At 43.2% G+C, this 17582-nt stretch overlaps 1 protein-coding gene across 2 annotated transcripts; it reads right to left on the bottom strand.

Moving 5' to 3' along the window:
* Window positions 1-8919: 8919 nt before the first annotated feature.
* LOC127761527 (histone deacetylase 2) lies at window positions 8920-14879 on the bottom strand. 2 transcript variants are annotated; one of them, XM_052285834.1, is made up of 7 exons: window positions 14215-14879; window positions 12807-13247; window positions 11811-12041; window positions 11602-11693; window positions 11460-11520; window positions 9456-9533; window positions 8920-9308 (listed from the first exon to the last, which is right to left on the bottom strand). In XM_052285834.1, the coding sequence occupies exons 1-7, from the start codon at window positions 14767-14769 to the stop codon at window positions 9237-9239; spliced, it is 1530 nt and encodes a 509-aa protein (XP_052141794.1). In that variant the 5' UTR covers window positions 14770-14879; the 3' UTR covers window positions 8920-9236. The 2 variants fall into 2 exon arrangements, with proteins under 2 accessions (XP_052141794.1, XP_052141795.1); XM_052285835.1 differs by having other exon boundaries at window positions 11460-11517.
* Between the last annotated feature and the right edge of the window lie 2703 nt (window positions 14880-17582).

Genomic DNA, 17582 nt, shown 5'->3' with positions numbered 1-17582 from the left:
ATTACACGTGATTAAAAGAATAGTTATACAACAGAAATGAATAAAAGGCTATTAATGGAGCATAGGAAAAAAAAAGAAAAACCTGAAAAAAAAAGACCAACGAAAGTTAAGGAACTACTCCACTACTTAAAGAGAGAAAAAAAAAACTCCTATATCGAGGGAGGGTGGAGGAGGCGGAACCCCACTAAACTCCCAGCAAACCCCTAAAAGCAGCAGCGCCAGGCCGCCAGCAAATGACTACAGATGGTCTTTTTGAAGAATAGACTCTAGCACCACTGAAACCGACGAGAGACGCTAGAATGTAATACTCATTTTATTTTTAAATATACGGTATTATTCACTTTTGAACGTTTATTTGATTATTCATTTTATTAAAAAATTAAGGACTATGGGAATGTAGTAAAAAGGAACAAATCACGGTTTGGTCACAAACCACCAGCGCGCTGCGCGCCAAGGTTGACTTTGTGCTGCACCTTGCCGAAGTTCGAAACAGCAGCGGCAGGAGATAACACAAAATATCTTATATTTTTGTTGCTGTCAAATGTTGAAAACAAGTTGTAGAAATGTACTTGTTAAATGTTGAAAAAACTACTTAACTCCGAAAGTTGAAATACCCATATCTAGTCGGGTTAACTAGATTCATACCAATATAAATTTATCCGTTTTGAAAACAAAGTATTACAACTCGTGAAATTCAAACCGTACCATTACAATTTAATAAATATTAAAGATATGACTGCAATTCATTTTAGAAATTTTTAACAAAATTATCATTGTATTCTTCCTTCATTTACTTTTCACTTCCCCTCTCTCTAAGTTATCTTCTCTCTTCCCCTTGATCCAATGCCCTCGAGCTCTACAGATGGCCAAATGGGCTGCCGGCATCGCCGGGCCTAGGCCAAGGGCAGTTGGGCCGGCACGGCCCGATCTACACGTAGTGCCATACCGTGCTAGCCCACGGGCTATACGCACGGCCCAGGCACGGCCCAATAAGTTGGGGCCGTGCCGAGCCGACCCAAAGGTCAGACAGCCTATCGTACTCTCCATAGAATAAGTATATTTTTTCTCCCTCAACTATTTGGGCTGTGTCCATATGGCTAGAATATAAGTCTATTTTGTATTCCTCTTCTCTTTGGATGTTGTTTTATATGGCTGATTAAGTCTATTTTGGATCCTCTACTATTTTTCTTTGATCGTGCCATGCCGGGCCAGCCCACCGTGCCAAGGTATCGGCCCAGGTATGGCCCAACTGTTGGGTCATACCGGTACGGGCCCGACACTAGTCGGACGGTGCCGTGCTTGGGCCGGGCCAAATGGTCGTGCCTTGGGCCGGGCCGTCGGACCTCAGACCTTATGGCTATCTATATCGAGCTCAATCTTTATCAGCATGGAGAAGCCACATGAGAAGAGCATGATGAGCCGCTCGATCAGTAGTGAGGCAAGCACGTTGACATCCTAGTTGCCTCCCATCATCGTTCATCATCAGTTCATCACGCATCGGAGATTGATCGAGGTCGCGGAAATGAGCGATTGACGCGAGGATGGGCTCCTAGGTGGTGGCGGCGATGACGCAGGAGACGACACAGGTGGTGGTGCGCGCGGCCTTGTGTTGGAATCGGGCATCCTATAGATGGCCAAATTAAATAGGCCGCCCACCATGACCAAGGTATGACCCGAGAGTAGTCGGTCCGACTTGTCGTGTCGTGCCGGTCCACAAGCTACACCTACAGTCCAATAAGGCTCAGGTCATGCCGTGCAAGTCTGAATGCATAATCGGTTCACGTGCTCATCCTTAAATAAGTCTGTCGGAGAATGAACTCCTCCACCAGGGAACCGTGAGGCCCCCCTTTGTGAGTTCGGCCGGGGGCAGCAGGTGAGATTCGAGGATTCGGTGAGGAAGCTGTGTGATCTTGAGGGGGTTCAATCCCCCAAAGACGATGAGACAAAAGGGGTTTATACAGGTTCAGGCCGCTATCGAGCGTAACACCCTACTCCTGTGTTTGGGATTATGGATGAGTTTTACAAGGGTTTCTTCCCCCAGAGAGCGCACCTGCTCCTTCTCTTCTCGAGTTCAGGTTTTCTGGGAGTCGTCCCCCTATCTCAGTGGGCAGGGTCCTCCTTTTATAGCTCAAGGGGATACCACATAGGCCCAACAACCCAATCTAGCTCCGGTGGAGAAGTATTATAATCTTTGCATTAAATGCATGTCTTGTCTCTTGACTTGGGAAGCCAAGCGCACGTCGTCTTGATGATGGGGCCTGTCAAATCTTGCCGCCTGACATTGGGGGTGCCCCTGTCAGTCACCATTTAATGGGTGAAGACTTCTGGGCTCCTATTACACCAGGAAACGGGAGCCTTGCTTTGACCAGAGCGGGAGGACCGACTCCGGCTGGGATAAGAGGATGAGAATCTCTCACCATTATTATTTGATGGGATATGTCGGGCTGCACGTCGCCTGACACACGCGATGGTGCGCCTGACATCCTGGGTCCCATCAGTCATTCGACCGGTCACAGACCGGTTGAGTGCACTGCACACCGCATTAAATGCGGCGTGGCGCGACCGCTCGGGTCGCCACTAATGCGGGTAGGTGGGCACCTGGAGGCGGACACCTAACCCACCGTACGTGGTGACCTAAAGAGGGGGTTGGGGGAGCCCGACCCCTAGTCACGGGAGGGGGCGGTCGCCACCCGACCTCGGGCCCGATCCCCCCTCGGGGGAGGGTCACGTGGCGCCTGGGGCAGCCTTCTCCCTCTAGTCTCGGCCAGGGAGTGGCCGCCGCCCTACCTCGGGCCCGATCCCCCTCGGGGGAGAGCCACGTGGCATTGGAGGGCAGCCTCCTCCGACTAGTCTATGTCGGAGTGGCCGCCACCCCACCTCGGGCCTGACTCCCCTCGGGGGAGGGCCACGTGGCATTGGGGGGGCAGCCTCCTCCGACTAGTCTATGTAGGAGTGGCCGCCACCCCACCTCAGGCCTGACTCCCCTCGGGGGAGGGCCACGTGGCATTGGGGGGCAGCCTCCTCCCTCTAAACATGATACCCCCGGGCCCGTATCACCGACAAAGTCTATTTTGCTTCTCTTGAGTTGTGTCTTATATAGCTGAAATAAGCCTATTTTACCTATCTTATCTCTTTGGACCGTGTCTAATGGCTGGAATTAGCCTATTTTCGCTCCCTTCTTCTGATTGTTGGGCCGTGCTGTACCGAGGAAGAGAGTGATAATCTAATTCACAAGACCGTACAACCTTCTTCGTTTCACCTACTAGCATTCCTTTTTTCAAAAGGGATAGTTTCGTTTCTCTGTATGAACCTTATTTTTTAAAAGGGATAGTTTCTGTTGAGTTGTGATCCAAATTCATTTGCACTTAATAAAGGCCAGCTTCTGCCGTAGCGGAACGATATGGATCGTCATCCCTTTTAGGGTTCCACCATATATATACCTCTTGTAAGCCGCCGTGCGGCGATGTAACCTCACCTCAGATATAGTGAAGATATTTTGCTGGCTGGCGCCCGTGGTTTTTTTCTCTCCTGTTTTGGGAGGGTTTTCCATGTTAAATCTCGTGTCTTCTGTGGTTGATCTATTGTTCTTTATCGTTTGTTCGCTTATCGTTTCTTAACAAGTGGTATCAGAGCTTGTTCCCACATTAGGGTTTCGCGATGGCGTCGATGAAGTATGATCTACCGCTGCTAGACTACAAGACGAGATTCTCGCTGTGGCAAGTCAAGATGCGTGTTGTTCTGGCGCAAACTTCGGATCTTGATGAGGCGCTAGAAAGCTTCGGGAAGAAGAAATCGACTGAATGGACCGCTGAGGAGAAGCGGAAAGATCGTAAGGCTCTGTCGCTGATCCAACTTCATCTATCTAATGATATTTTGTAAGAAGTGTTGCAGGAAAAGATTGCTGCAGAACTTTGGCTCAAACTGGAATCGATCTACATGTCTAAAGATCTAACCAGTAAGATGCATATCAAGATGAAGTTGTTCTCGCACAAGTTGCAGGAGAGTGGTTCTGTGGTCTTCAAGGAGATCGTTGCCGACCTAGTGTCGATGGAGGTACAGTTTGATGATGAAGATTTCGGTCTTTTACTGTTATGCTCACTGCCTAGTTCATATGCAAATTTTCGTGACACCATACTTTTAAGCCGTGATGAACTAACCCTAGCGGAAGTTTATGAGGCGCTCCAAAACAGGGAGAAGATGAAAGGTATGGTTCAGTCTGATGCGTCGTCCTCTAAGGGCGAAGCATTGCAGGTCAGAGGCAGATCTGAGCAGAGAACCTACAACGTCAGCAATGATCGTGACAAGAGTCAGAGTAGAGGCCGTTCTAAATCCAGAGGTAAAAAGTTCTGTAAGTATTGCAAAAAGAAAAATCACTTCACTGAAGAATGTTGGAAGCTGCAGAATAAGGAGAAAAGGAAATCTGATGGTAAGGCCTCTATTGTTACCAGTGCTGAAAACTCTGATTCAGGAGATTGTCTTGTTGTTTTTGCTGGTTGTGTTGCTAGTCATGATGAATGGATACTTGATACTGCATGTTCATTTCATAACTGCATTAACAGAGATTGGTTTAGTTCTTACAAGTCTGTGCAGAATGGAGATGTTGTGCGCATGGGAGATGATAACCCACGTGAGATCGTGGGCATTGGCTCCGTTCAGATCAAGACTCATGATGGCATGACACGCACGCTGAAAGATGTGAGACACATACCAGGGATGGCGAGAAATCTCATCTCTCTCAGCACACTTGATGCAGAAGGATACAAATACTCCGGTTCAGGTGGAGTTGTAAAGGTATCGAAAGGTTCTCTTGTTTACATGATTGGTGATATGAATTCTGCAAACTTATATGTCCTTAGAGGAAGTACATTACATGGTTCTGTTACCGCTGCTGTTGTTTCTAAAGATGAACCTAGTAAGACTAACCTGTGGCATATGCGTCTTGGACATATGAGTGAACTTGGTATGGCAGAATTGATGAAGAGGAACCTGCTGGATGGCTGCACTCAGGGTAACATGAAGTTCTGTGAGTACTGTGTTTTTGGTAAGCACAAGAGGGTAAAATTCAATACCTCAGTTCATCGCACCAAAGGTATACTTGATTATGTACATGCTGATTTGTGGGGGCCTTCTCGTAAGCCCTCTCTTGGTGGTGCTCATTATATGCTTACCATTATTGATGATTACTCTAGAAAAGTGTGGCCTTATTTCCTGAAACATAAAGATGATACATTTGCTGCTTTTAAGGAGTAGAAAGTTATGATAGAAAGGCAAACTGAAAAGGAGGTAAAAGTACTTCGCACTGACAATGGTGATGAATTTTGTTCGGATGCTTTCGATGATTACTGCAGGAAGGAAGGCATCGTTAGGCATCACACCATCCCGTACACTCCACAGCAGAATGGTGTAGCTGAGCGCATGAACAGAACCATCATCTCCAAGGCTCGTTGCATGCTATCCAACGCTCGCATGAACAAGCGTTTTTGGGCAGAGGCTGCTAACACCACCTGCTACTTGATCAACAGGTCGCCTTCTATCCCACTTAATAAGAAAACTCCCATTGAGGTATGGTCTGGTATGCCTGCTGATTATTCACAGTTGAGAGTTTTTGGATGCACTGCTTATGCTCATGTTGATAATGGAAAATTAGAGCCTAGAGCTATTAAGTGTCTATTTCTTGGTTATGGTTCAGGAGTAAAAGGATATAAGTTATGGAATCCTGAAACTAACAAGACCTTCATGAGCAGGAGTGTTGTTTTCATTGAATCTGTTATGTGTAATGACAGCTTGCCCACAGATGTCATACCAGGTGGTTCAGATGAGGAGCAGCAATATGTTAGCGTGCAGGTGGAGCACGTGGATGATCAGGAAACTGAAATTGTTGGTAATGATGTTAATGATACTGTTCAGCACTCACCTCCTGTTTTGCAGCCACAAGATGAACCTATTGCCCATCGCAGAACAAAGAGGAGTTGTGGAGCTCCAGTCCGTCTTATTGAGGAATGTGATATGGTTTATTATACTTTTAGTTGTGCTGAACAGGTGGAGAATACTCTTGAGCCAGCCACATACACTGAAGCTGTTGTTACTGGAGACCGTGAGAAGTGGATCTCAGCTATGCAGGAGGAGATGCAGTCTCTTGAGAAGAATGGCACATGGGAGCTTGTGCACTTGCCAAAACAGAAGAAGCCTGTTCGTTGTAAATGGATCTTCAAGAGAAAGGAGGGTTTATCTCCTAGCGAGCCTCCGAGGTTTAAGGCAAGGTTAGTAGCAAAAGGTTTCAATCAAATTGCTGGTGTTGATTATAATGATGTGTTCTCTCCAGTTGTAAAGCATAGTTCAATTCGCACATTCTTCAGTATTATTGCTATGCATGATCTTGAGCTTGAGCAGTTAGATGTGAAGACAGCATTTTTACATGGAGAGCTTGAGGAGGAGATATACATGGACCAGCCAGAAGGGTTCATAGTACCTGGTAAGGAGGATTATGTTTGCAAGTTGAAAAGATCTTTGTATGGTTTGAAACAGTCTCCTCGTCAATGGTATAAAAGGTTTGATTCATTTATATTGTCACATGGCTTTAAGAGGTCTGAATTTGATAGCTGTGTGTATATTAAATTTGTTAATGGATCACCTATATACTTACTGTTATATGTTGATGATATGCTGATTGCTGCCAAGAGCAAGGAACAAATCACTACATTGAAGAAACAGTTGAGTAGTGAGTTTGATATGAAGGATCTCGGTGCTGCTAAGAAAATTCTAGGTATGGAAATCACTAGAGACAGAAATTCTGGTTTGTTATTTCTTAGTCAGCAAAGCTACATTAAGAAGGTTCTTCAGCGTTTTAACATGCATGATGCAAAGCCTGTTAGTACTCCTATTGCACCTCATTTTAAATTATCAGCTTTACAATGTGCTAGTACTGATGAGGATGTAGAATACATGTCTAGAGTTCCATATTCTAGTGCTGTTGGTTCTTTGATGTATGCTATGATTTGTTCCCGTCCAGATTTATCTCATGCTATGAGTTTGGTTAGTAGATACATGGCGAATCCTGGTAAAGAACACTGGAAAGCTGTTCAGTGGATTTTCAGGTACCTCAGAGGTACAGCTGATGCTTGCTTGAAGTTTGGCAGGACTGATAAGGGGCTTGTTGGATATGTGGATTCTGATTTTGCTGCAGATTTGGATAAGAGAAGGTCACTCACAGGTTATGTGTTTACCATTGGTAGTTGTGCTGTGAGTTGGAAGGCAACATTGCAGCCTGTTGTTGCCTAGTCTACCACTGAAGCAGAATACATGGCTATTGCTGAAGCATGTAAAGAATCAGTTTGGTTGAAAGGATTGTTTGCTGAGCTTTGTGGAGTTGATTCTTGCATTAACTTGTTTTGTGACAGTCAAAGTGCTATATGCCTCACCAAAGATCAGATGTTTCATGAGAATACAAAGCACATTGATATCAAGTACCATTATGTTCGCGATGTAGTCGCGCAAGGTAAGTTAAAGGTATGCAAGATAAGTACTCATGATAATCATGCTGATATGATGACAAAGTATGTTCCTGTTGCTAAGTTTGAGCTTTGCTCAAGCTTAGTTGGTATAGTAGTTTAGCCCGAGAGGCTATTTGGCGCCGAAAGTGTTTTTTGTCTTTGTTGTGTTCAGGGTGAAGGATTGATTCATGCTACAAGGAGGAATTTGTCTCAAGGTGGAGTTTGTTGAGTTGTGATCCAAATTCATTTGCACTTAATAAAGGCCAGCTTCTGCCGTAGCGGAGCGATATGGATCGTCATCCCTTTTAGGGTTCCACCATATATATACCTCTTGTAAGCCGCCGTGCGGCGATGTAACCTCATCTCAGATATAGTGAAGATATTTTGCTGGCTGGCGCCCGTAGTTTTTTTTCTCTCCTGTTTTGGGAGGGTTTTCCACGTTAAATCTCGTGTCTTCTGTGATTGATCTATTGTTTTTTATCGTTTGTTCGCTTATCGTTTCCTAACAGTTTCGTTTATCAATAATATGAATATATTTCCCCGCAAAAAATAATTTATATAATATATTTTCTAAAGGGATAGTTTCCTTTATCAGTATGAATCTTGGTCCCTGGTGCATGCATAATACAAGTAAAATCTTACATATGCTCTCATGACCACATCAAAAGTAATTTTAGTTACCATCTAGTTCTTCTACTCGATCGGAATATCTTTATTTTGCTTCACCATCGCTGAACCTTTTTTTGTATATATATTGTTTTTCCATCGCTGAACCTGCACTTATTACACTGCTGAAGTCCCCATCTTCTAGATAGATTATCCGAGTCAACATTAATCATATAGAAGTCATTCATTCTCTCTAGATTATCAGAGTCTACATTAATAATATAGAAGCAATTCCCTTTCTCATCATTGCAAGTGTAGATCTAACTCTGAACCCCATTAATTGGTTGGTTTAACAGTAATCTCTGAACCGCACCTCCGTCTCCACTGATTATGCTTCTAAATAGTTGACTATATTCAATCAAATTGACACAATCTAAAGCTCCGTTCTATTCAATAGTATATTAACTATTATAAATTAAAAAATAGATTTATTTGTCTCTTTAAAACAACTCATACATAAAAACGTTTTATCAAAAACGCATCATTTAACAGTTTAGAAAACGTACTAATAGAAAACAAGAAAAAGTTTGAAGTTAAGAAAAAAAAATAGGCCTAAGTACTGGTTCGTTAAAGAAAATATGCTTCTGCTCTCTCCGTTTCACAATGTAATACTTTATAACATTGCCCACATATATATATATAGATGTTAATGAATCTAAACACATACGTATGTCTAGATTCATTAACATCTAAATGAATGTGGGTAATGCTAAAAAGTCTTACGTTGTGAAACGGAGGAAGTACATGATAAACCGGAACAAAATATTTTAACGAAAAACAACCAACAGAGAGCACACACAAGTAGGCACAGGCATTTCGCCTGAAAGTTCCATCTAACAGTCTAAAAGACTATACGCTGTAACTTGGTTCATGTTACATGTTCTGTACTCTGCAGTACATTGATCAGACTAATGTCTCCACGTCCAGTATTGCCTGGACACTTTGGAATTCTTCAACAAAAGAAACAGTTGTAATTTGTAAACTCCTACAGAAGAAACAGTCATACAACACCTCGGAGTAAGTAACTAATAGCATGCAGGAATCCGTGGCATAAGAGCTGGTGGCCTGAAGTGGGTTAGTTCATAGTGAGCTTCCCGGTTCATTCTTGGCGTTGCCTGGCGCGTTGATGGCCATCGAATTTGCATCCGCAGTCTATCGTTGATAAGCAATGTGAAGATGAAAAGATTTGTTAGAGCAGATTAAACCATGGTGTTGGATAATTCTATATCCATATAGGCATTATGCAATGCAGAGTTTTTGCTATGGATTTGCAGATGGATAGAGAAGACGACGACTTACAGGAACTTGCTTGGAGGAACCAAGATCGTCTGCCATCGGTTCTGGTACTTTATGTTCAGTTGTTAATCTCTTACCATGCTGCAGAATGTGTAAATCAGAAAGTGTTAGTTCAACAAAAGATCACACAAAGATGCAAGTCCGTGCTGCAAGAATTTCAAAGGGCTCGTTTCGCATAAATGCAAGGTAGATTCTAAATAATCTGGATGAGATTATGCACAACCCAAAAAAAAATCCTGTGAGATAAAAAAAGGTACAACCAATGCGGCCTTAAATTTCATTTAGATGAAAATGTCAATACATGATGAGCACAATATTTTCATCAGCACACCAGTCTTCCTCCACAACTCAACAGCACAAGAGAATTTCACTATGTTTCTAGCACCGATATGGATAAGATTATAATTCACATATAGCAGCAAGCCAGCAAGAACAGAATTCTATAAAGAAAACCTCATTGTTACTCGTTCCATACTTTCATATTATAAGTCATTTAACCTTTTTCCTAATCAAACTTAACTAAGTTTGACCAAATTTATAGAAAAAAAATAGCAAAATCTAAAATACTATACTAGTTTCATTAAATCTTACACTGAATACATTTTGATAACATGTTTGTTTTATGCTGAAAATACTAATATATTTTTTTATAAATTTGGACAAACTAAAAAAAATTGACTAGGAAAAAAGTCAAACGACTTATAATATGAAACGGAGCAAGTATATAATAAACCCAAAAGGGGAATGCCACCTTCTTTAAACAAAGGGACAATTGCTTATTTGACCTCGTTTTAAACTCTAACTACCAATTTGACCCTACCTTTTAAAGTTTGCTTATTTGACCCTCCTTTTCAAAAACGAAGCTCCCGTATGACCCTGTTCTATTAAGGGCATCTAACGGTGTTAACTGAAGCACAAAATGTCTCTTTTGCCCTTACTCATTTGACCCTATTACAAGTGGGACCCACCCGCAGTTCCTTCTTCTCCTCTCCTCTCTCTTCTCTTCTCTTCTCTTCTCTTCTCTCCTCCACAAGGCGGCGACTGATGGGCCGGCGGCGGCGGCGCTCTGAGGGGGCTGAGGGAGAGGGGGCGGAGGGAGGCAGCGGCGGCTGACGGAGGGGGTGAGTTGCGGCGGGGGCGCACGGAGGGGGCGAGCGGCCGTCCTGGCTTGTGGAGGGAGGGAGGAACGACGGCGGCGCAGGCGAGCGGAAGGAGGGAGGAGGTGGCGACGGCGGCAGCGGCGCAAGCGCCCAGAAGGAGGGAGGAGGCGGGGGAGGGGGCCGGCGCTGGCGCAAGCGTGCGAAAGGAGGGAGGACGCGGCGGCGGTGGCGCCAGATCTGAGGGGGTGGCGGCGCCGGCTCCGGCTCTTCGTCGTCGTCGTCGTCGTCCTCGTCAGCAGGGCGCCGGCTTCGGCTCTTCGTCGTCGACGAGCCGCCACCGCCACTCCTCCTCGTCGTCATCGTCACTAGGGCCGGTGCCAGCTCATCGTCGTCGTCACTAGGGCCGGTGCCGGCTCATCGTCGTCGTCACCAGGGCGGCGCCGATCTGAGGGGGTGGCGGCACCGGCTCGCCGTCTCGCCGCAAGTCGCTGCTGTCGCCGCAAGGAGAGAAATGTGGATAGGGTTGGGTGGATGCATAGGGTTTTCTAACGGTATTCTGGGTATTATGAATATTAGTTGTATTTCTTTTTTTTTTTAAATCAAAACTTAACGGACTAATGGAAACAGGGTCAGACGGGAGCTTCGTTTTTGAAAAGGAGGGTCAAATAAGCAAACTCTAAAAAGTAGGGTCAAATTGGTAGTTAGGATTCAAAACGGGGTCAAATAAGCAATAGCCCCTTAAACAAAAGGGCGCATGTTAATAAAAGAATGGAGTAAGTATACTGTTAGTTCTAAGGATTCAGCTAAAAAGGAGACATCTCAAAATAAAATGGTGGACGTCGTGTGTTGAAATTTATGAATGAGAAAGGACAGCACCGCTCATTGGAATGAACTGAGGAAAAGGTACCTGATCTTTGGTCTCTGTTTCAGTAATTTCTCTCTTAACTCCGATGTTGTGAATAAGGCTTCTAAATGAAAATATAACATGAGGCAGGGCACAGAATTAAACAAAATTTAATACAGCTTTTAGAAAAAGGAAAAATAGATACCTTGCTGAGTGTCCCATAGGTTTGTGATCATCCAACAGCATATCAGAGTCAGGGTCGTGCCTTTCATCTGGATCATCTTGATCTTCATCTGGCTGAATAATGAGCACATATGCACAGGACACGAATACATTCAGTCAGCCCTTGAGTTATCACTTCCAAGACATCTTTTTTTTTTCATGCTTATAATATTAGGAAGCCTGGAGACTCACCTCAGGTAGCTTTGTTTCAGGAATTCGCTCTTCAAATTGGACACTAGGAGCATGTTGAAGTTTTGAGAGATTGTCCAGAATGTTGCATTTTATTTCCTCCAATTGCTTGTTTGTATTTCTGTTCTCCATGTTACTTGCTGCAACGTAAAGACTGTATTCTGGACCAAAATATTCATAATACTCGTTATAAGGCAACTTCTCCCGTAGCTCTTCACCAAGTGCAACTCCTGTCTGGCCAAATAAAAAACCAAATAAACAGTCAGAGGATAAAACCATAGCTGTAGCAACAGATGTTCCTGATATAAGAGAAAGATAATTTACTCAAGCAAGCATAAGTGCAGCCATTCACACTTGTTCGCCATGTTTAGCCTGTTGTGTGTTCAGATTTATAAATTCACAAAAGGCAACGAAACCAGGCTTGCAAGGTCCAAAGAGACACCAGATTTTGGGTTGCTAATTTATTAAAGACATCTCTGATGAAAGCTAACAACTGAGGAACAGGTGGTGGCCTGAAGCATATGATTTTGCAAGGGTTAACAGTTAGCTAGCAGTGCCTTGCCTGATACTTATCTGTTTAAAAATAACCACACTTTAATGCTTTGAGAAACACCGGATGATTTGTTACTGCACAAGTTCTCACAAATTAATGCATTTGAATGAAACAGAGTAGAAAATAAATACATTAAGCATTACATGTAAATGGGAGATAGGTGTTCTGTGCATTTCAGTCATCTGCTCAGTACAAACCAAAATCTTAGTTTGGTGATTGTAAAATTACAGCAACATGGATCAATAAACAAAGCCAGGCAGTAGGTACCAACTACTAGAAGACAAGTTCTTGATGCTGAGCATGGAACAAAGTGGAAACACAAAAGCAAATTAGGTTCTAACACATTACCGAGCTCATGGCTTTGCTTTGTCATCCATAATTAATAGAATTAATTAATTGTTTGTTAAAGGCATAAGGAATAAAAAAACGGGGGAAAGTATAGATACCTCGTAACACCAGCAGCGTGCAACATTTCTTATGGTATATCCACCACCACCAAGAAGAAGCAACGGAACATTGAAAGACCTCATGAACTTAACACATTCAGCATGACCTTTCCCTGAGAGATTGAAACAGCCCAACCTATCACCGGACAACGAATCAGCGCCGCACTGAAGCACGACTGCACCAGGACGATACATCTCCATGACTTTGCCGATGATCGGCTTGAAGATGGACTGGTAGCTGTCATCATCAATTCCATCATCCAGCGGGACATTCAGGCAGTAATACTTCCCTTCTGAATACCCAATATCGCGGATGTCCCCTGTTCCCGGGAAATAATCCCCAAACTTGTGAAATGAGACTGTCATAACCCTGTTTGTTGTGTAGAATGCCTCCTCAACTCCATCTCCATGATGGATATCAATATCAATATACAGAACTCGCTGTAAATATGAAGACAGCATATTAGTGGTTTAGCACAAGAAGACAACTAGACCAAATAGGGGAAAAAACATCTGATCTGTTTTCAAACTTTCAACTGTTCATGATAATCTAGGATTGTCTTTACGCAACATCCATTCTTCAGATCTGTCTGATTAATCACCTCTTGTTCTGAATACGTTTCAATCAAATCAATCTCTTATCATGAACCGTCCAATGAACATTCTAATTGTGTACGTCGTACTCCATAGTCCCATAAAAAACCAACCTAGTACTGGATGTGACACATCCTAGTACAACGAATCTAGACATTGTACTATAATATATCACATCCAGTCCTAGATTCGCTTTTTTTTGGACGGAGGGAGTACATAGCTTTAACAGTGTACATCATGGGCAAATTTAATAACAAACGCAGCAAGTTCGTCGTCGTATCATTCTCTCTCTTTGGAACATCATTATATCAACTAGAAATACATACATACATTCAGCATGATTCATCAACGTACATGAGCTTTTATCCAGGAAAACAAAAATCTGAATAAATTTGTTAATACATAATTCTGCACGTGCCAATATGACATACTATTCAGACAATGTGTAATCGCGTAACGAATATATATGAGATTAAGTTGAGCCAAAAGTTAATCCAATTTCTGTCTACAGATAGCCATTTCATTTACACTTACACATGATTAATATTTCCTACCGATCAAAATTTAGCGGAAGATCGATCGAACTGTACACGACAAAATCAGAGCAACTGAAGAGAAAGAAGTCAAGATGATTTTTGCTTCCGTCTTCATTGACCCACCCAACTTACACATCAAGTAATCTATCTATTCGAAAAATTAAACAAACCACCCATCCAAATAGTACTACTCCTAATCTATTCGAAACATTAAACGAACCCAAAAAAAAAACAAACACAAGTAAGAACACAATACGAGCGGAATAGGATGACGTCACCTCATGGAGCTTGAGGAGCTCGAGGATGGCGAGGACGATGTCGTTGACGTAGCAGAAGCCGGAGGCCTCGGACTTCTTGGCGTGGTGCAGGCCGCCGGACCAGTTGATGGCGATGTCGTGGGTGCCGTGGTTGAGCTTGACGGCGGCGCCGACGGAGGCCCCCGCGTAGGTCTGGCAGTAGGCGTAGAGGCCGTCGAAGACGGGGCAGTCCGGGCCGATGTTGAAGCGGCGGAGGGCGCGGACCTGGCCGAGCTGGGTCTCCGGGGTGACGGCGCGGAGGAAGGCGACGTAGTCGTCGGAGTGGAAGCGGCAGAGGTCGATGCCGCGGGCGGGGAGCGGGCGGAGCACCTCCATCTTGGCCGGGGCGAGGAGGCCGTAGTGGGCGAGCAGCGCGTGGGTCATCCTCACCCGGTGGGGCTTCATCGGGTGGCCCTGACCGTAGTAGTAGTTGCCCACCTCCGGGTCGTAGAAGTAGCACACCCGCCGCTTCTGCGCGTCGCCGCACGACGCCGACGCCAGCGAGTTGCCGCCCGCGCCCGCCGACGAGGGGTCCATCGCCGCCTCCGCCTCCGCCGCCGCCGCCGAATTCGGGGTTGGGTTTTTTTCCTCTCTCGAGGAGCTCGCGTGTGTGTTGTGGTCGGGTGCCTGCTGGAGAAGGAAACGAAGCAGAGGAGGCGATGCCGCGATGGGCGAGGAGGGGAAGGGGGGGTTTATATAGGGGGCGGAGAGATGGAGAGATGAATGGAAGGGTCTAGAAGTATAGAAGGCGGAGACAGAGGGCAGGGGAGACGGCTGTGTCAAACAATGGGCTCTCGGCGCCTCGCCGTTTTCCCTGTACAAAATCACCGATTATTAAAATTTAAAATTTAAATTTAAATTTTAATAATTTTATGAATTTTCAATGTATTTGTTTTAAGTTTTTAATAACGCACATATAAAAATTTTGCTTATAAATTATTTTTTAAATCGTTAATAAGTTGTTTTAACTTGCAATCAGCTCACGATCAATCAGTGGGGCCCTAGATATTCCATGAATTACCAGGGTCAAGGCTAATACTCCCTCCGTTAATAAATGTTTGACACCGTTGACCTTTTAGCATATGTTTGACCATTCTTATTATTCAAAATTTTTGTGAAATATGTAAAACTATATGTATATATGAAAAAGTATATTTAACAATGAATCAAATGATAGGAAAAGAATTAATAATTCTTTTTTAATAAGACAAATGGTTAAACATGTTTAAAAAAAGACAACGACGTTAAATATTTAGAAACGGAGGGAGAATTGTTTAGTCCAAAGCTAATTATAAGTCTAAAGTGATAGTTTTTTTATATGTGTGCTCTTAGTAAAGTCATTTCTAAAATATAAACTATAATTAAGAAAAAATCAACCCTAAACTTAAGTGATATTCGAATTTTGGTTGTGACACAAGTTGCAACACAAACGATGGAGCTTAATTTAATTTCTTAGATAGTTTTTTTTTGTTTCTGCAGTGGTGGTTAACATATTTTTTTTCTTTGATATTGCGCAAGGTAAATACGGCGCGCATGATGGTATTGGAACTATAGGTTTAAGAAATATTTTGCAGCTATAATTTTCTATACACTATAATAAAATCACACAATTTCTAGCGCAAATCAATAACTTTGTAGCCCATATTTTTGGCTGACAGGTAGACGTAGAGTCATAGACTAAGGCTGGGTTCGGAACCCCTCCTCCCCGACATGCACAACGAAGTACGTATTATTGGATGATTAATTAAGTATTAACTTTTTTTTTTGAAAAATGGAATAATTTGATTTTTTTTAAAATAACTTTCATATAGAATTTTTTTTGCTAAAAACACACCGTTTAGCAGTTTGTAAAGCGTGCACGCAGAAAACGAGAGAGATGAGTTGGGAAAAGTGGGATAAGAACTCAGCCTAAGGCTGTGTTCGCTGCTACCTCTTCGCAACTCCTCTCCCTCGTTTTCCGCACGCACGCTTTTCAAACCGTTAAACTGTGCGTCTTTTGCAAAAGAAATTTCTACATGAAAGTTGCTTAAAAAATCATATTGATCTATTTTTGAAAAAAAAAGCTACTTATCACTTTCCTTTTCTTTCTCCCTCCCCCCTCTCTCTTCCCCTCTTTTCTCTCGAGACACCCATAGGCTAGCCATGCCACGCCCTCCACCATCAGCCTGATAGTCTTATCGGACATGACCGTGCCACTTGTCGTGTTGAAGGCACCCTACATGAGGTAGAGCGCTAGGGGGATGGCCCGTTGAGACAGCGGCGCTGCTGAGTCGCGATAGGATGCGCAAGGAACACATCCATATTGTCATCGTTGCCGTGATCCATGCACCTCGGAGACACGGCTAGTGGGAGGATGGGGGTGGTCGAAGAAGAGGAGTGCTATGCGAGGGCGAGGCGGGCGGCGGTGTAGAGGAGTAGGAGTGAGTGGTGGCCACCACCGCCGTAGCCATGGCGGCGAGGAGATATGTGTAAACGGTCGTTAAGTACTATTATAATAAATAAATGGAGAATTAACATTTCTACACATATATCAATAATAAATAATATAGTTGTACTAAACTTGAAGAGCTAACATGGATATAGAGATTATACACCAAAGTAAAAAAAGTAAAAAAAAATGAAGCCGTCATGCACACCTCCGATGAATCACGTACGAGACCGTGACGGTTAGACTAATCGACTATTCCTACCATCAGAAACCAAAATCAAATTAAATTTCTGTACATAGTATATGCATGTCAGTGTAATGCCTTGTTTAGTTGACAAAATTTTTTGTCCCTGCGTGTCATATCGGATATACGTACACACGTTTTAAGTATTAAACGCAGTCTAATAATAAAACAAATTACAGATTCCGCCAGAAAACTACGAGATAAATTTATTATGCCTAATTAATCCATCATTAGTAAATGTTTTTATTGTCGCACCACATTGTCAAATCATGGCGCAATTAGGGCTTAAAAGATTTGTCTCATAATTTACACACAGTTTGTGCAATTGGTTTTTTCGTCTACATTTAACACTCTATGTATGTGTTCAAATATTCAATATAACAGTGAAAAATTTTGTTTTGAGAACTAAACGGGGCCTGACAGATAGGCATAGTTGAAATTGGAGATCGATTTAGACAGCGAACGCGGAGTGAGTTGAATGCAAGATATATAGAAATGCGAGACGCGACTGGAGTTTATGGAAGACACAGCAGGAGACTTCACTCCCAATGTTTGAAATGGTACACTTTATTGCCTAAGGCCCTGTTTAGTTCCCAAAACACATACATAGAGTATTGAATGGTACACTTTATACTCAAACTGAAAATCAACAGTACTGAAATTTCAGACAGGTATATA

The sequence above is a fragment of the Oryza glaberrima genome, chromosome 2 (genome assembly GCF_000147395.1).
Source record: "Oryza glaberrima chromosome 2, OglaRS2, whole genome shotgun sequence".
Taxonomy (NCBI): Eukaryota; Viridiplantae; Streptophyta; class Magnoliopsida; order Poales; family Poaceae; genus Oryza; species Oryza glaberrima.
The sequence above is the reverse complement of the archived record's forward strand: the minus strand, read 5'-3'. Positions and strand labels throughout refer to the sequence as shown.